At 41.6% G+C, this 18,762-nt stretch overlaps 1 protein-coding gene across 7 annotated transcripts in view; it reads right to left on the bottom strand.

Moving 5' to 3' along the window:
* XPO6 (exportin 6) overlaps positions 1–18,762 on the bottom strand; it is a 55,885-nt gene that overhangs the window by 18,754 nt on the left and 18,369 nt on the right. For 4 of the 7 annotated variants that reach the window (XM_030001730.2, XM_041120167.1, XM_041120168.1 and 1 more), the window contains exons 4-10: positions 15,487–15,684; positions 12,689–12,848; positions 12,199–12,276; positions 6,258–6,711; positions 6,118–6,147; positions 2,660–2,786; positions 1,729–1,838 (exon numbers count right to left, since the gene is read on the bottom strand). In XM_030001730.2, the coding sequence (XP_029857590.1) occupies positions 1,729–1,838; positions 2,660–2,786; positions 6,118–6,147; positions 6,258–6,711; positions 12,199–12,276; positions 12,689–12,848; positions 15,487–15,684 (1,157 nt within the window). The remainder of the gene's footprint in view (positions 1–1,728; positions 1,839–2,659; positions 2,787–6,117; positions 6,148–6,257; positions 6,712–12,198; positions 12,277–12,688; positions 12,849–15,486; positions 15,685–18,762) is intronic. The other 3 variants (XM_041120169.1, XM_041120172.1, XM_041120171.1) reach the window with 1 other exon arrangement.

Genomic DNA, 18,762 nt, shown 5'->3' with positions numbered 1-18,762 from the left:
TGAAAGGTATCTTTTCACCTCTCAGAGCTATGAAGCTGGTACAGAGCACAGAAGACCCTCCTCACTGATCACCTAAGAAAAATGCCAAGTTGCAAAATTAGCACAGAGCCACCTGAGCATGCAATCATTCCTGGTGACACAACACCAAAGTTTGGGGATTTCGAGGGGGTTTGGTTTGATTGTTTTAAAAACCTCCTTTCTCAAAGCAGCTGGGGTCTGATGCAAGAAGTCATGCTCTTTGCTAGGTGAGATCAGGTTGGAAAATTAGGCATTAGCATATACTAACAGATATTCAGAGCATGATGCAATCTAAGTGTCAGACTAGTCAGCTGTGTCACTAGCTAAGCAGCTGAAAGCTCTCTCTGCAAGGTGGCTGAATCACCATCTTTTCCATAATCAGATGACATAACTCTGGATTCAGCAATTTATCCACTAGTAAAAGTTGTTATGTGTATAAAATGCAAAGTTTAGAAACCACAGAACAGGAAATTTCATTTGTGCTCCTGTGGTGTAACCACTCCCAGACTGTCAAACTGCAGCATTCACACATCTGAGAGTGCGCAGGAAGCTGTAGCTGTCGAAGTTGTCACTAAGGACAGGTAGTTCTGACAAAATAGTACAAGCTTCAGCCACTTATATGCTTTTTTTATTTTATAGTCTGACATATCTCCTAGAGATAGCTATTGTTTGTTTCAATTTTCTCCATAACAAACTATTTGACACGAAGATAACACACATTACATGCACGTTAGCCAGATGAAGAGGAGCATAATGCCAAGGCAGAGTTCAACAGCATTAGGCAGAGAGCAGCAAATTAGGAACAAATTATGACGAAGTTCAAATGCAAATACCTACTACTTGAGAAATTAAAAAACCACAGTTCCCATGCTGAAAGGAAGACAGCTGTCTGGTGTAAGCTAGTTCCATGTTTGTTCTTTGTGGTTATGATGCCATGCTGTCTTTCAAAAACCAACCACTTACATTTGGTGTGCTTAAGGGAAAGAAGCTTCTTTCTGCATTTAATAGAACATGATATGGCACAAGCTGTGGCACTTTTAAGCCTCCAAAACTTGAACAAGATACCAGTATATTCACCAGATTTTTAAAGTGGCAGCAAAGGGATTTTTATCAAAAGAGGGCCACCCATTTCAGGATACAGCACCTACAAAGGAAGAGCTGCCAACAACTGTTGCAATTGATACACCCAATTAGCATCAGAGGTAAGCAAGTGGAACTTTAACTTCCAAACACAGTCTCATCAATATTTCTCAGAAACACATCCTCCATTTACACAGGAATTTTAAAATCCTAATTAAATAAAAAATTTTTCCTTAATTCATTAATTAGTTGTATGAGCTGTGTGAACACTTACTAGGCAACTTACTCCGTGGTCTCCTCCCCTAATATGTGCTAAAATGTGCTCTAAGAACCATAACACATTTTAGCAAATTTATTTTAGACTGCAAAGCTTTCTTCCTCTGGCTGCTGAGTTCACACCAACATATGTAAGCGACAGTTTTTCTACCTTAACTTGCTCAGTTTGAATTCTTTTGAATGACTGTGAAACATTGAAGTTTACACTGTTTATACTTTACTATTTCAGAAGAAGAAAGGACTCGACCACATGTGAAGTTGAAGTAAGCAATAGCTTATTTCTCACAGTCCTTCCATGGTGACCATGAAGTCTCTTTGCAGCTGTCACATCCTGACAGCTTCCCAACTGCTTACCTGTTGAGTACTGCTTCTTTGTCTGCAAGACGACTTTTAATTTTGCTAGTCAGATAGTCCAAGAAGAGCGTCCAGATGTCTAAGCAAGAAAAGTAACCTTCATGGGTAGGCTGAAATACACCAAAATTCACAATTAATATCGCAAGCTATGGCAAGGCTGATTTCACACAATGAAAATACAAGTTAGCATCCACTTCAATCCATGGGAAGAACTTCTTGCTTTATTGAAAAATTTCTAGGAGGTCACTGGAGAGATTTATAGCTGTCAAAAGATGAGCAAGAGCTTTTGCGCAAGGGCGGGAAGCCAGGAATTACAAGGCTGGTCTCAGCATTAACCCATCTCATGTGGCTTGCTGCATCACCTTCTAGCATTTTATAGATCTGCTTCCTTGTCATTATTCACATGTGGGGGTAAATAGGGCTGAGTTGCATTGTGACAGCTTCTACAGCAGGGTTTTGTTTTGGTTTTTGGTTTGGTTTTTTGTTGGGTTTTTTTTTTTGTTTTGTTTTTTTTTTTTAATGCTAAAACTAAAAGTTACAAGGAAAGCCTCAGATACAGTAAAAGCAGCAGGCTGAGGAGAAAGAAAAGCATCCCCAAACACAAAACAACCAAGCTAGAGAGATTTTTCCAGATAACATTGTCCATTCCAAGGACTAGCAAAAAAATAAAAGCAGAAGCAAAGTTAAACACCAGACAAGTTCTTCTTGCAAGGTAACTACATGTGACCCCTGTCTCCAACTAAATCCAAGAGCACATTAAGCCATTTCCAAGTCCTCAGCACTACTGGGGAAGTGCCAGTAAGACAAGTTAACTGCTTTTTTGTGGGCTAACTTTAAGTATCAACTTCGCTGGGGAAAACAAGCTAGCCCTGCCATACAAGACAACAGAACAGAGAACAGACAGAGGAAAAACAATGTCACAGGGCTGTACCTGATGAAAAGTGTATTTGAACAACAATGCCAGAAATTCAACCACAGGGAACTGGGAGTAGGATTCAATTCTTCGTAGGTGGACGCTCACAAAGAGACGGAGAAAATCCGTAAACTTCTCAATGTAGCTACAAGGGAAAGGAGAAAACAACTGAGAAAACATGAAAGATGCCACAAGGGAAAGCAATTTCATCGAAATAGTGATAAAATTCACTCAAAATCCTTTCATTAAAAAGAAAGTTACATTAACAGCCAGTAGAACAATTAAAATATAAAGCCCTGCAACAATTACCTACAGGACGGGCAACCCTTCATTCCATTAATACCTGAAACAGCAGAAAAGACAGTCTAGTCAAAAGCAACTTTAATACTCAGATAAATATAATTGAGTTCAACCAGGCCTGTAAATAAGCACGATCCTCCCCCACCCTAGAGAAATAATTTAATAGCAAGGGTCATCTTACTGATGTAGATAAGATTAGTGAAATAAACTGTACCACTGTGGAATTCAGCTGGAAGCAAGAAGTTAATGCAGGAGTTAGCAATACACGTGTTAAATTTACACGAGAGAGTGGGAGAGCCATGGAGTTGAGAGCTGGAAAGGACAGTTTCTTCTGCAGTGCAGATCAACTATCCAAAAGTTTCTGAACTGAGCCCAGGCTTTTGCAACTGAATTAGACTATAAAGATAAGTCTTCCGCCAAAGCATGGGACTACTCAATGCTTGGGACTGTACAAAGTGAAGGTCCAAGAAGAAGCCTGCTACCAAAATTTCAGGGAGTCCAGCAAGAGCATGACCTCAGTGCAAGCCCTGGGGGTCTCGAGTACGCAGCTGGGGAGAAATTACAAAGACCACAGTGGGGTAAACTTTTATTGGGGAATAAGAACATGCCCTGCACAACATGAGCTTCATCAAGGTTAGAAATCATCTTCATATCTATCTATACAGAAGAGTTAAATACTCCATCAGGTCACAGGACCAATGCATTGCAGCATCATACACAAACAGGAAGAGCTCCAGCAATCCAATGGCAAGGCTGTGTGCAGAGAAGTCCATCCTTCCTACATTGCAAGAGCTCACTTCAAGTTTTTCTTTTAAATAAAAGGTTAGGCTTAGCAGAGTTTCAGACATGCATGAACGGTCTGGTTTTACTGTACTGCCTTGCTCTTCTCTTCTGCAAACTGGCGGTTTGGGGTTGGGGGGGGGGGGGCGGGGAGGGGGAGGAACCTCACTCTTTCTAATGAAAATTCACTCAAGACCAGAAGCATTGCCAGCTAACAAAGAGCTGCAGCACTGTTGGTTATTATAAGCCTACAAAACCACACAATAATTTGAATATGCAAAAAGATTAAATTTCCTTTTTATTTGGCACCACCTACTTGACAAGAGATCTCTAAACATACCTCATCATGGATCAAACACTTCAAAAGTAAAGCTAGCAAAAAAATAAAGAGTCCAGACCCAAACACCTCCTTCATTCTTTTAATTTTTATTTTCAAAAGGGGCTCTGATCCGAGACCAGTCAAATTCTTACTTGGCCCCTAGCTCTGCCAGCCCCAAAGCCCCTTCTGCAACCACTGAGCCATTGCTCAGAACCTTACTAGCCATTTCCCATATTTTGGGATCTTCAAGCTAAAGCCAAACACAAATAAAGCAAAAGACAGTTCAAGCTTTCTCTTTTTCTGGACTAATTTGGCAGTACCAACTGTTCACAACCACACTGATTTTGTAACAGAAAAAAAATTAACCAGCACCACGAGAGGAAGGGAATGAACAGACCTAGGGCAGGCAGTGTGTGAAGACAGCAATCTACAGAAGTTAGTTTCTTCAGTGCCAATTTTGTTCAGGATTTTTTTTAGTCCAAGCCAAGATGACACTTTCATGCATTTAGTTTTGGATATAAAAGTATAGCTATGCCCTTAAGTGACAAAAGGAAAATCCTCACATCCTTTTCCACAGAGAGGACAGAGTCAGCTCTGAGAAAGCTCCACTCCTCCAGAAGCCAGCTAGACTTTTCCAGTCTCCAGACTATCTTAGTTACGTCCGTATTTCAGACCTTAGCAATGAATAAAGAGGGGTCTCACAATTACAGGCACCAACAATCTCTGTGGCTAACGTGTAAGCAGCAGAACGTAACAATATGGCAACACCATCTCTGTGAAGGCCAACACAGCTACAGACCTTCCACAGCCTTGCCAGTGAAGGCTGCTTGCTGATGTTTTCCATAAAAGAACGAACAAAGTTAAACAAGGGATTGTGGGTTTCCAGGAGAGCTTTTCTGAAATCCAGAGTGTAACTCCTGGCTCTCTGTGCCCATATCTTGTATGCAAAGGTGGCAGATTTCTACACGTCTTATTTCTAGGAAGTGAGTGATACTGAAGTCAGAGCAAGTTAGTAAAAAAATGAGCAAGTAGAATTCACTGTTAAACAGAAGTCATGATTAATCTAGATTTACCATCCCAAAGTTATATGTGTATCTAAAGGTATGGAAAAAGGGAATTTTATAGAAGAAACATGCAAGTTATCTCTACAAATGGACCCACAGTTTTTTTCCTAAATTTCTTTTTTTCTCTTAAGTGGATATAAAAAACAACCCCCCCCCCCCCCCCCCCACCCCCAAAAAGGTCAAAAGCCTTGCTGCTGCACCTGGGAACAGAAATTTTATACAGCAGCACCAGAAATTTATTTCCACCATCATGTATCTGTAGCAAGATACTGAGCAGATTCGCACAGTTGCAACCTATTTGCCAACATAGTCTGCCAGCCTTCCCACGGCAGCAGGCCTGCAACGAGAGGCAGCATCAAGTCATCACCTCTTCCACCACCCTGCCAACACATGGATTCAACCATTCAACAGCAAGTCAAGTATCGCTTTCTCTCCTACAAGTAGGAATATCCGATATGAAATAATTGAGCTGTCTTAGGCAACAAGGATGGTAGTAACTTTCCGGAAAATGACAATACGCAGCCTCCCAAGATGCTGCCACTTCCCTGCTGCCTCCAGTCAAGCATGCCAGAGAGCCTCTGTGGTGGAGCCATTCACCGCTGCTGTGAATGGAGTTCCCCAAGCTGTCTTTTAGTGGTGTTTAAAACAGTAAAAATAAAAAAAGCAATAAGAAATCATCACATCTCCATGAAGGGCAGGAAACTACTTTATTTTCTTTCAAGTCGTGACTTGCAGAATATCTACCCACTCTTTGTATGTTTGAGTTTAAGCAGAGAAGGCAGATACCAACCAGGAAAGGGAATACTGCAATGCCTTTACCTCACTGAGCCTCTTCTGTTTTCTGTTACAACTGAATGAAGGGCAGGTTCAGCTCTTGTGCCACCTCAGACCTGCAGTCAAACAGTAACGAACGGGGGAAAGGGGAGGAAGAGGGCAGGAAAGAATACAAACCTGTGCCACCACAGTCCCTTAGCACTCAGCCCCTTATCAGAACCTTACCTGTGGCCACCTACCTTTCTGCCTGTCTCCCCCAGCACAGTACTCTGAAAAAAAGGCGATTAGACACACCATGCATGACCGCAAAACAATACAGACAGTCCTTTAGAAAGCAAGAGGCCCTAGCACAGCTACTTAGCTGTTTGGTTGTTCTTACCTTTCATCCAGTTCCTCTAGCCGGCTCTTCACTGTATGGGCGTTATTCTCCTTGGTAATCTTCTGCAGGAGGTAGAAAGTCTGCTGGAACATCCGTAGCAAATACTCTTCGAACTCCATAGGCACGCAGTTCTTAGACATCAGTTCATTGATGCAAGACATAGCCAAGACGCCAAGTCGGCCACGCTCCTGTCCCAATACCGAGTTCTGGCTGCTGCCATTGACAGAACACATCTTCCGAACACGGGTGTCGCAGCCAAAGCGAGCAAAGTGGAAAATGGTGGTGAGGAGTGATGGGGTGATACTAGTAGACAAAGGGATCCAGCTGAAGAGGTGTGCCAGGCACTCCAGTGCCAGGGAACATATATATTCACTTTCTGTATCAAGGATGGGAATTGGCTGGTTCAATAATTTGGCTGCACTGGGACTCTGCAACAGGCTACTTAACAGGTCACCTAGGAAACAAAGCACACATCTGCATTATAAATCAGGACAACTACCTTCAAATGGTACAACTGCCAGCCCTACCTATAAAGGAAAAGCCATCAGAGCCTCTGGCGTTCAGCAAGTTAGCATACAAAGATTTGTCCAGGATGAACTAGCAATTTTTGTATTCGGGAATTTTCTGAAGTTTTGTCAGATCAAGCGAAAGTTTAAGCAGCAGCTTCACACAGCCCTTCTAGCCTTACTGGGAAGCACACTCACACAGTGTTTTGGAAAATAGCAATGCCATGAGGTATATTTTAGGAATTTATTATAAAATTCACTCCCCTCACAAGGTCGAGCATCCTTGATGTAAGCTTGCACAAGTTCTGGCACATCCACGTTACACTGAACCTTGGCAGAGTTGCTTCTGCTTGCACGTGAGTTTGTGGATGACTTAAGAGCAGATGTTCTGAGTCAGACCAAAAAGCCTACTTAGTGCAGTACCTTTTCTCAGTGACCAAAAGCCCACAGCAGGCACAGATCACATTCCCCAGCCTCCAACCACTCACATTACAAAGGTGTCCAGAGCCAGGTGGGGTCTGAAGAATTCTGCACAACCTCAGGCTTTATCTTCCATGACTTCATCCGGTCTCCAGCTGAAGCCACATAAACTTAATATTTGCAACATCCTGTGACAGAGTTCCACAGCTTAACTATACATTGTGTAAAGATGGTTTTTGTTTGGGGCATGTCAGCTGTTAGTTTCATTTCCTACCTCCTGTACCCAAACAGGGAAAAGAAATTATCTCTCTCCATTCACCTTCTACATGTCACTGAACAGGTTTCTATTGCAGCTCCTCACTCTCAATTTCTTTGAGAGAATGAAGAGTTCTACTTTTCTTGTTACTTACATGGAAGTCATTCAATACCCTCAATCATCTTCACTGCCCTTCTACAAAGCTTTCATTTCTACTCTACACCTATTGATATAGGAAGACCAGAACAGCAGCCACTGTTGAAGGTGTGGATGAACCTTAAATTCCATATAGCACCATAGCAGATATCCATTTTTGACTCCTACCAATCTGAAATTTTTGTAGAATGATCTGGTGTAATTCTCAGAAGTTAATCCTGCATACTGAAGGTGAGTTTGGAGCCCATGATTTGGCATGAGATGAGTACTGCTCTCCCTGTCCAAATGCAGGTTCTACTTATCCGCATTACTGTTTCGTCTGCCATTTGCCCAGAGGCATGCAAGATCTTCCTGCAGGTCTTCAGTCATACCTTCTTTCTCACCATTCTGACAGTCTTGGTGCAGCCAGCAACCCTCCTTGTCTCTTTACTGAGCCCTTTTCCCAGGTCTCTAACAAGTATGTCCATGAGCACAGTCCCAAGCAGTATTCCACAGGTGACCTTCCCCCTCATGGCAAGAGGGGACCATTTCTGCTTACCTTTTATATCCTACCTTCTAACCAATTAATCAACAATCCAGAGACTCCCTTATCCCTGATGGCCTTTGCTTTCTCAAAAGCTTTTAGTGAGAAGCCTTGTTGAAAGTTTTATGGAAATCCAAGCAGACACTACCAGCTAGGCTGCCCTTCCCACAGAAGCTGCCCACTAACTCGCAGGCTTCCACAGACCACATGCTGAAAACCTATTCACCTTCCCCAGGTTATTCAATACACTTCTCTCCCCTAAATACAAATAATCTCTTCACCTTTAGAAATCCACAGGCACTTGCTACGTTACAGAATTTAAAAGTTCTCCCCAGAAAATCTGAGTAATTTTTTTTTTTTTGAAAGTGAAATGATCCAACACACTAGCAGCACAAAAATAACAGGTATGATTTACTGAGCTATTTCCAAAGTACTCAAAAGTATGCATGATGAACAGATTCCTCTTATGACTCCATTTTTCATCAAGATCCATGTCTTACATCACAAAATTCATAACTCCCTGCCATACCTTATTGTTGCTTCTTTCTCCTCAGCTGCAGAAATTTAAGGCATCATGCTACTTCACCTGAATTTGATAACCCTGCACTTACTCTTAACATTAAAGCAGCCCCCATGGTTAACTTTCACAACTATACATATGCTGCAGCGCAAGAGCTGCTTGCGTTGCGCTTTTACAGAAGCGGACATGTTGCTTTCAAATGTCCAGTCCAACAAACTCCACAAAAATCAACGAGAATCAAAGATTCTCATCTTTTAATCCATCAACACCAGAAACTGTAAATTAGGTCCCTATAACTCACAGCATTTGGTCCGAGTGCCTTGCACCCAGTTAAATTACTGAAGCTCAGAGTTTAAGGGATTTGAAGTTAGATTTTGCATCTGTGCAAACAGGTGATAAATTTACAGGACCAGCTGCATTCATGCACAAGGAGAAAACTCTCGGGGAGGGGCTGGGATCAGGCTAGTTCTGCAGAAGTAAGCAACAGCAAACATTTCTGTTGCTCATTTGTTTACCATACATGAGTGAATATGCCTAAGGAAGGGATTCATCAAGTAAAGAGCTATAAATCATGCAAAGACAACATTTGGAGGCTGAGAGATTATTGCTGAGTAAATTCTATAGTGGTGCAATAACTCAAATGTTTCCCAAGAGAGGACATTATCAGAGTCCCTTTGCTTAAGTGGTATGAGAAATGAGTTTAACATTGTCTTCAAGTGCTATTTAAAAACTATGCAAGACTTGCAAGTAACCATTTCACTCTGCTTCCCTGTGCAAAAAAGGAAGCATAGGTTTTCCAAGTTCCTAAAGAGATTTTGGCTCTGACGGAAGATATTAAACATTTATAGGGACTCTGAAGCTTATTTTGCCTTTTGGAACACCTTTAATGTCACTTGAATGTAAAGAGAAAAAGGTGGTGGCCTCAACTAAGCAACAAAAAAGTTTAAGTGCCACCAGTAAACAGGAATACTTTGCTGCATGAATGAGACTCAAATATAACAATATGTGGGTAAAAAGATTTGGTCAGCTTACAGATTTCACAAACTTTAAGGACAGAGAAACAATTAACATCCCCAGTGCAGAATTTAATGGCAGAGTTTCACTAAACCCAGAGATCAGTGCCTGCAAATAAAGACCAGTAGATGTGCAATGCCACAACTGTCACTCACTACTACTGACTTGTGTGTCCGGCTTTAAGCCCCATAGGTTCTCCGTGTTCGCAACCCCATCGGTGCTCTTATTCCATTCTGTGAATCTTTTGACTGATCATATCACCAAATAGGGACCCAAGGGACATTTGGCTAATAAAGAAAGTGAAGAAAAAGAAAAGAGTCCTTCACAAAACACAGAAAGTGAGCAAGCAGTGGACAAGAGGGAAGCACTCGGTGCTCTTCCTTTTGGACTTGAAGAACTTGAAGCACAGTCAGTTTTAACATGGAGAGAGTAGTTAAGGCAGAGGACAGAAAAAAAAACCACCGAGAAAGTTTCAAATAAACAAGTTTGTACAGGCAGGACCAAATGAAATTAAGCCTGAACTTCTGAAAGAACTGTCAGTGTAGTCTTAATTACAAGCAATTATCTTGAAAATATGCTGTGTAAGAAGTTAGTTTGTTTGTTTTCCCTGAAAGGGGAGAAAGGAAAGACCCAGAACAGAATTGCAGTGTACTTTCACTTTGAGAAATACGATCTCAAGTCACAAGGTGAATGCACAGGTGGATGAAAAGCTGCCTCAGCACAAGCACCTCCCAGTGATTCACCAAGCAACTGAGAGGACATCTCAAACAGGCTTCCACTGACAATCAGCCCAGAATTTGTTCCACTGGTTATTTTTTTTATTACAACTCTCGACAACAAGACAGATTTTCTGGGTTGCATTAATTTAAGTTACTAGCACCTCAGAACAAACCAGTGTTAGTTTTTCCCCAAGATAATTCTGGAACCTGCTGTTCGCAGTGCAGTACCCTCTCCTGCAGACATGGCCTTGGACGTGCCTGCATTAACCATCACCTACTAGCATTCACCTGGGCTCACTGAGCAATTCAAGCTGTTTTGTACAAATACAGCATCATTTTTGGCCACTGAGGCACTTGCCACCAACAGCTGATACTAACATAAATAAGCTTTTTACCATGGAAGACTCCAGTCTTACTCAATGTCACATCAAAGTACTGAGGCTCTTGCTGCCACGGTGGGTGAAGCTGGCACTCCTGCCCTCTCCAAGCAGCACGTTCACTCTTGCCAAGTGATACTACAAGTTTTGTTCTTTTCTGGTAATATTTTTTTTCTCCAAACTTTTGCTAGCTACAGCAAAATCCACACACCCCCCAACCCAAGGCAATATTTCTTCCCATTTAAGTTTGTTTTGTATATAAATATAAAATTGTCTTAAGCTCTTCTACAGGAAAGCAGCACTTGAAATTCTGCTCAAACTTAAATGTGAAAGTTTTACCACTAACCAAAACATTAACAAAAGCTTATCAAGGGCAGCTGTCTTAAACTGACTAGTGCAATCTGCCCACAAGGAAGTAATCTGCAACTCAGTTAACTGTTTGAGGTCCCAAAGACAAATGAGACAAAGGTACCTGATAGAACTGTGTTAACTTACAGAACACACTGCACCAAACACAACTCGCTATCAGTATGACCCTGGAGAAAGAAATATCAGATCCACAAGTGTTTCATCTTCTCCCTATGCACAACTGGGTATTAGAGGTTTCCAGCCCATAAGCCCTTCTTTTTCCTTGTTAAAAGCAGACAGAGCCAAGATCAGACAACATATTGATTTCACTGCATCATGGTATTTCTTCTTGCTTTGTTTTCCAAGAAGCAGGAACAAAGACACCACAAATGCTTGGGTGAGCTGAGTATAACAACAACCCATGTTACAGCAAGGCACAAGAAAAACCGGTAGCCATCAAGATCAGTGTTATGTCTGGGGTGACCCTATACATCTATCCCTATTTAGCCTTAACAGGGTAAGTGAAATGTGTGCCAAGTACAAGGACATAGAAATATATTCTCTATTTTGAAGGTAACTAAGAAATAGATATGTAAATTAGTTTAGATCAGATAAACACCCCCACAATAGACTAACAGGAATAGGTAGAAAAAGTTTCACTACATATAGACAAAGTCCTAGCCACCTTTTCTTTTTTTTTTTTTTTTTTTCTTCAGTTAGGGCTTCAGTTTTGCTCTACTCCACTCTGGCTTTTGATGTGCTTACAGCTGAAATTCATAGAGGACAATGCCAACTCACAGACATTAAGAGCATTTTGCATTGACATTTCAGAAAGCTTTTTGCCATCTGAGGACAACAAGCAGCTATATGTGCACTTTTCAATAAGGTGGCATTTTCAGTGGGGCATCCCCTGCAGTGGAACTTGCTTCTTCGTGTAAGGTTTATCTTTCTGACCAGAAATTTGTTGGCTTATGAAAAGATCTAGGAAAGGCTTATTACAAGAGGTTAGGAAGGAAGTAATCTATAGAAGGAAGGAATCTATGTCTGTTATTGCAAGCTTAAGTACATGGAAATATCATCTTGTAGCTTTAGCCATCCTTACCACTTTCTCCTGAAGTTGGGGATGGTGGTGGAGTGGCAGCAGTAACACTGTGTTTGTCCCAGATGCTCTCCAAAATACCTGGCCAAAGAAATATTTTTCAGAACAGCCTGCTAAAACACAGATTGATCTAACAACCATACTGGAGACTGCAAGAGAACTTCAGCAGAACACACCTTCAGTGCTTTGACAAGGAGCATTGTCTTCTCTTAGTGAGCCCAAAGAAATTACTAAGTCCTTAAACACACAATCTCAATCCTTCTTCATAAAAAGGGGGACATACATAGCTGTACAGCTGGTCTGCTATACAAGCTTGTTTCATAGTAAGCTGACCCAAATGCCTAAGGGTAGAGTTGAGTGTTTAAACTGCAGGAGTAGCCACTATGTCCCCCACACGTTGCTTCACTGAACCCAGAATGTGCAAGCTTGCTAGCATCTTAGGGATGGTGAAGGAGGACATTTGTTTCAATGCTGCAAGTGCAGTAACTCGTACCTGTGAGGAGCCCAAGCACTGTTTGCACCTGGTCTAGGAGCAGCTTGCGTAGCTCTTCTTTCCGGGCTACACTAAGATCTTCCCGTGGACATGCCAGTTCTTCTGAAGTAGTTTTCAACATGATCAGTCCCAGAGGAGTGGTCACAGGAGACTGAATTAACTGAGAGGAAAACACATGAGTGCAACATGTGATGACAACATTCTGCAAAGCTATCAGCTGACAAACAGGGGGTTAGTAACACTGTTAGCAGTTTACAAGTGCTTCAAGACTGAGGGAGTATCAGTTCCCACAGTTTGGAACTCCGCATGTTGAGGGCAGAGAACTGCAAATATTCGATTTCCTGAGACATTAATCTACGATGTTGCAACAGTTCAAGTACCATGGGAATCCTTGGGGTTTCAAGAGAGCTTTCATAATGTCATTGCACACGTTCTCTGTTCCAGCATGTTTACCAGTAACAGTTTGTTCCTCCTGTTTACTGTCTTCTGCTGACATCATCACTTCTCAGAATTGCCTCAGCACCAGTGGTTTCACCACGTAACAGGGCTGCCACTGCAGCCACGCTCAGGTTGGGAACCTGCACCATCAGCTGAGCAGTTTCCCATTAAAAAGCCCATCCCTTCCCATACAAAGAGCTGCAGCCAACATCGGATGGCACAGGAACACAGTTAAGGGATGCGACCTCTCCTTGTACCTGTATTGCCTCTGAAACTGGAAATCACATTTACCCTAAAAAAAGTGACTTCCACCACAGACAGAATGTGCAGGAACCAGAGAAATCAATTATTTTTGCCTTCATTAGCCACTGGGATATTAAAGACACATTCAAGTGGGACAAAGTTTTATTTTCAGCTGAAATTCAATGCTACTCTTCTCTGTTGACCTGGAACATCCAATGCAATTTATGCTCTACTCCCTCTGGGAGAAAAAGCCTAAAGCCAAGCACAATTACCACAAGTAATGCTTGAAGTCATAAATTCTCTAACACAGGCTGACCTTGGTCCTAATCTCCTTGACCCACCAAACTGGAGACACGCTGAGTTAACACTGCTAAGGCCACACAGTTTGGTGAAATACGTGGGAGAAAAAGCCATTCTAAAAGCTCTTAGTCTAGATGTAAGTCGGCTTTCAGAAAGGAAGCACGATGGGACAGGAGCCGACAGCTAAACAAGAAAATTAAATGAAATACACAACTTGTAAGCTGCAAAGAGACTTAACATCTCCTCTCAGAATATTTTCTGACAATACAGGGAAGTTTAGCAATACCATGCACTGGCACTTCAGTAATGTTAAACAAATTTCACACCTCTAAAGTAGCACTTTCTATGTAAAATTATTGGTTTTGCATAATGACAATACAATAGTCCAAGTTACTTTTCTCCTCCACCCCTCCAATGGTTCAGTAAAAGTTTTAGAGACTACTTAGAGTCCTGGGATACAAGTTAAAGAATCAAACAGTTGCTTCAAATTATCTCACAAGAAAGTCTTGAGAGAGGACTCATCTGCAACTCTAGAAGCAAGTCATCCTGCTCCTGTGCTCCTCTTCTTTATTTTGAGGTCTTGAAGTTCAGTATTAGTGTTTTTCTTCCACTTTCTCTGAACATTTTCAGAAAGTGTCTGCTATAGAAATTAATTTATGGGAACATTTCCCTCTGAAGCTGAGTTCACAGAAAAGGCTTAAGGAAAAATAGATACCCAAAGTGGGCTCTGCAATCACTTAAGATAACTTCCAAAGTGCTCGAAAAGCAAGTAGAGGCTCAGAAACTCAACTGCAGATCCAGGTGAAACGAAAGCCAAAACTGTAAGTGTAGATAGTCGTCTCAGAGTACTTATTGTCAAATTGACAATTCAGGAAAAAATTGCAGCATGTCACACTACATGATTACAGAAAGCTATTTGAAAAGAGATTACAACAGTTAGTAACAAGCTCTGTATGCCAAGTTAGCATTTTTTTTTTTAACTTTACAATTAATACTAGATCCATTTGTCTTAACAAATAAACTCCTGACCCTCAGGGATTTTTTTTTTTTTTTTAAATGACTGCCTTGTGGCTTATCTGTGGGCATAGCTGCACTCAAATCATGTAATTATGTCAGCAGAAAAAGACTGTGCAGCACTTCAGTTTACACTCAGCTTCTTTAAGCCAATTATGAACAATTTAAAGAGAACTGGAAACAAAGTACTCGAACCAAAAGAGGAGGTTTGCACTAGCCTAGTTCGGCTCCAGCTGCAACGAGCTGTTAGCCTGGCTCAGGCTTCACCGTAGAGATACTGAATTACAACCAACATTCAAACCAATGGCATTGTCTCAGGCAGGATCCTCAAATACGTACTCTAGCCTTCCCGCAAGAGCCCTCTTCAACACCCCAACAACATTCCATTAGTGACTTTACATGACAAGGTGCCAAAGGTTTTAGGGTATCTTTGGCTATTAGGTGAAAAATCTCCAATAGCCACATTCAGAAACTTCACTTTTGAGAATCATCCAGTGATGCATCCATAGTTTTACTGACTTTTTTCTTTAAAGAACCCACAACCCCTGCATTTTCAACAACTACTCCTAAATATTTAAACTTCAAAGCACAGTTGATACGATTGTACCTTTGTCAAAAATAGAAAGAAATGTAACATGTAGGAAGCTAAGGGTTATTTCCAAAATTAAAAAGAAAAAGGAATTTAAGAAGCAACTTTGGTTTTTACGTAATTATTTTATCTTCATGAAGGGAAGTCACTACTCAAGAAAACAAAATAGTGCCTCTGTGAATGAAACCAAGTTTTCCCTTTAGAAACTTCTTACCTGCAAGATGTTAGTAAAAAAGTCATGGTAGAACATTGGCCAGTCTTGCCGGCCAATATCCACAATGACTTTGCAGAGTTTGTTCCTGATGAAGTAAGGCAGAGTTTTATGGTGAGCTAGAAGGAGCTTGGGCAGGCAGCTGCGGATCTCCATTTTGTCTTGAGATGGGACCCCAAGCCACATCTTATTGATTAGGTTCTGAAAAAGAAATAGACCTCCCAAATGAGCTCATCTTAGACATGCTTCACTGAAGTTAAACAGCAAGAGAATGTGGACACATGTGTAATGCAGGTACAGAGCACCAGGCAGAGCTGCTGCATCTTATGCCCCCGGATCGCCAGTGCCTGCCACAATGCACAGGCAGGGAAAAGGCTACAGCTTTCAAATCTATCCAGGCCTCTCACTGACCAAGCCTGGTCAGTTAAAAACTTAGGCACCTATAGCTGACGTAGTTCAACCTTCTCTGCTGCCATGGGCAGACCTGTAGATAAGGAAACAAGCAGGTATTAGCAGGTTAAACAAAAGATGTTTCTCTTTTGTTAGAGCTCTGACACAGGCTCGCTGAGCAAAGAGCTGAAATTTAAGATGCTTTAACTGCTCAGCAGTCCTGTACCAACCCTAACATCTTTAACAATACGTAGAGGTGAGTGTGTGCAAACTAAGCCAGGCAGAACAAGAGCAGCTTAATAAAGGGCAAACCCTGCACCACTAACTTGGAATAAACTTTGCTACCTAACGGGTACTCAGGCAACTAAAGACAGTGATGGCTCAAGCTGCGGAACAAAACTCACTGAGCTCATCTCTTACAAGCCACAGAATGTATAGGGATGAGCTCTAACAAAAATCCCAACCCCCCCAAGCGTATCAGATTTGTAGAAGCCCTCCAACACTGAAGTTTCACAAAAGATGGGTTTCAGTGCCCCAGAAATTGCTAACAATATCTCTTTGAATACACCATCATTTCTATTAACTGACAAGTGACAGCAACCAGCACATTACCATTTTAACTGGTTTTGGGTCAAGCAGAACTAGTTGGCCTACATATCAAGTATTTCCACTATCTTTTAACCCTGGACACCTAGATTTTCCCCTTTAAAGGGGGAAGCACAGCTTCATATGAAGCAGAAAAAAAAAGAGGGGAAGCAAGTTTGGTTTTAGATGACTCTGATGCCACCTGGGTCTCCTGAAGCCAAGCTGGAAGGTCACCGTCGGAGTGACTGCCTTGCAGTGACAGAGCACCACTTTAACAGAAAGCTTTTAGTCCACTTAAAGCCGGACAAAATCCATAAGAAGGCAGAGTTGCAAATTGCTTTCCTGCCACGCTACAATCCCATTTAGGGGCTCTGGAGCACTAGGAGCTAGCTGAGCCTCTCAGGATAACTTACTGAGGAGGCCTGCTACAGAGGCAATGTCTGTGCCCATCTGCGGGCATATAGCTTGGAGAACCCAAAAGCAGGAGATACTGCAAAGGGGTTTGCTGCAGAAAATGGAAGATTATTTATGATCAAAGCAAATCCAATTCACAGTACAGACATACTGTACAGAGGTGCCAGTTCAGTGTAGAGGTACAGCGGTGTATTTATACATTAAGTTCCTCAAAGAGGTTGCTTTTTGGGGTTTCTTGCAGAGAAGATCCAGAAGTATTGCTTAACAACAACGACCCAACCAAATGGAGAGTTCCTTGATGCAAGTCCAGAATGAGAGTTTCAGAAGCCCCAATAAAACTGGAAGATGCTTTCAGCTTTAATATTCATGCTTTAATGCCCACTGAGTTTTATCCTACTCATTGGACCTGAAAGTGCAACCTTTCTCCACCTGTGAAATGTTTTTGGGAAGATGTTCTCTCTTCCAAAAGCAAGAAGAGAAAATGGTTCATCTGGAAGGAGGCCCCATGAGAATTTTTATTCCAGATCCACTGTTAACTTCCTTGACATTCTAGGAAATGCAGCATTCTCAGGAAGTTTTGGGAACGATCCTTGTGTTTATATACACGCTTTTACTGACATTCAGTACTCACACAGTTGAAGACTGATGAAGTTGCAGACTACAACAGCCTACAGCTACGAGGACCAGTGGAATGCACAGTGCTACAGTAGTTAACTTGAGAAATTCAAGCTCCTCAATGGAAAGATCCTAATCTCTCAGCTGAACTGTGGACTCATGTCCCTCGCTTTACACTAGGACAGTGATTTCTTTGTTCAGCTTAGTTCTGGTCCCAACTATTTTTTCAGTACTACTTTCCCACCTTACCCCACCCCGAGAAGCAGAGGCTCAGGAATCAAAGCTGCTTTCCTCTTCATGAAAATTAATTTAATTATTGCAGGCAGCTGCTGTGTGACATCCATCCCCAGTGCAGGGAAACACTCCCATACTGTTTGTCAAGATTACCCCTTTTTGAGAGGAAGGCAAACCAGATTCAGTTTGCAGATTGAGTCCAGACTCCCAATGCAACCCCAGATAAATAAAGTGAACATTTTAAAGTGAAGAAGTCAACACCACCACAGATAATTCGTCAAAACAACACAACTTTTAAGAACAGCATTGTCTGATCTATCTAAAAAGCGGCCCATTGCAAAGGATATAAAACCCCTCTGATTTAGGAGCACAGCTCAGACTGCCAATGCAGCCAAGACCACAATGCAGAGGCCACAAACAGACCAGGGTGAGATGTGACATTGACCAAGCCCCAGAATATCGTTAGGGAAAGACACTGCACTGGTCACTGAAAAATGGTTGATCAAACACAGCTGCTCACAGAATACTTTTGTTTCTTCCAGTAGATATACAGATCAGTATTTAGGCTTTTAACCATAACTTTGTTCTTTTATAAATAGGTGAAGATTGGGATGTGGTCTCCTAAAAGAGACCTTGCCTCTACAACTAGCACATAAGCTTGTGGGATGTAGTTCAAGAGCATCAACCACAACATGTCAGAAAAACAAAAGCAACTTTGTCTTCCCTCTTAGCATTTAAGTTTGCAGTAGCTAGTAGCAGGTAATCATGCACATATTTCTGACCATAAAAAGAGTATAAAAGCAATAAAACTCTTAAAAGCATTGTGCAGACAACTCAAGCAGCCTCTGAAACTGTAGGTAATTTGTACTTAGAGATGCCAGGAAATTAATTCTTCAATTTGTGTACAAAGATTCATATTCTCCTACTCTTAGCCTGCCATTAAGCAACCTCTCTAGGAGAGAGCAATAAAAGCATCCTTTATCACCATACTTATTAGGACTGCCATTTTAGACAAACATTTTCAAATAAAATCGATTGCCA

This window comes from Aquila chrysaetos, chromosome 25, assembly GCF_900496995.4.
Source record: "Aquila chrysaetos chrysaetos chromosome 25, bAquChr1.4, whole genome shotgun sequence".
NCBI lineage: Eukaryota > Metazoa > Chordata > Aves > Accipitriformes > Accipitridae > Aquila > Aquila chrysaetos.
The sequence above is the reverse complement of the archived record's forward strand: the minus strand, read 5'-3'. Positions and strand labels throughout refer to the sequence as shown.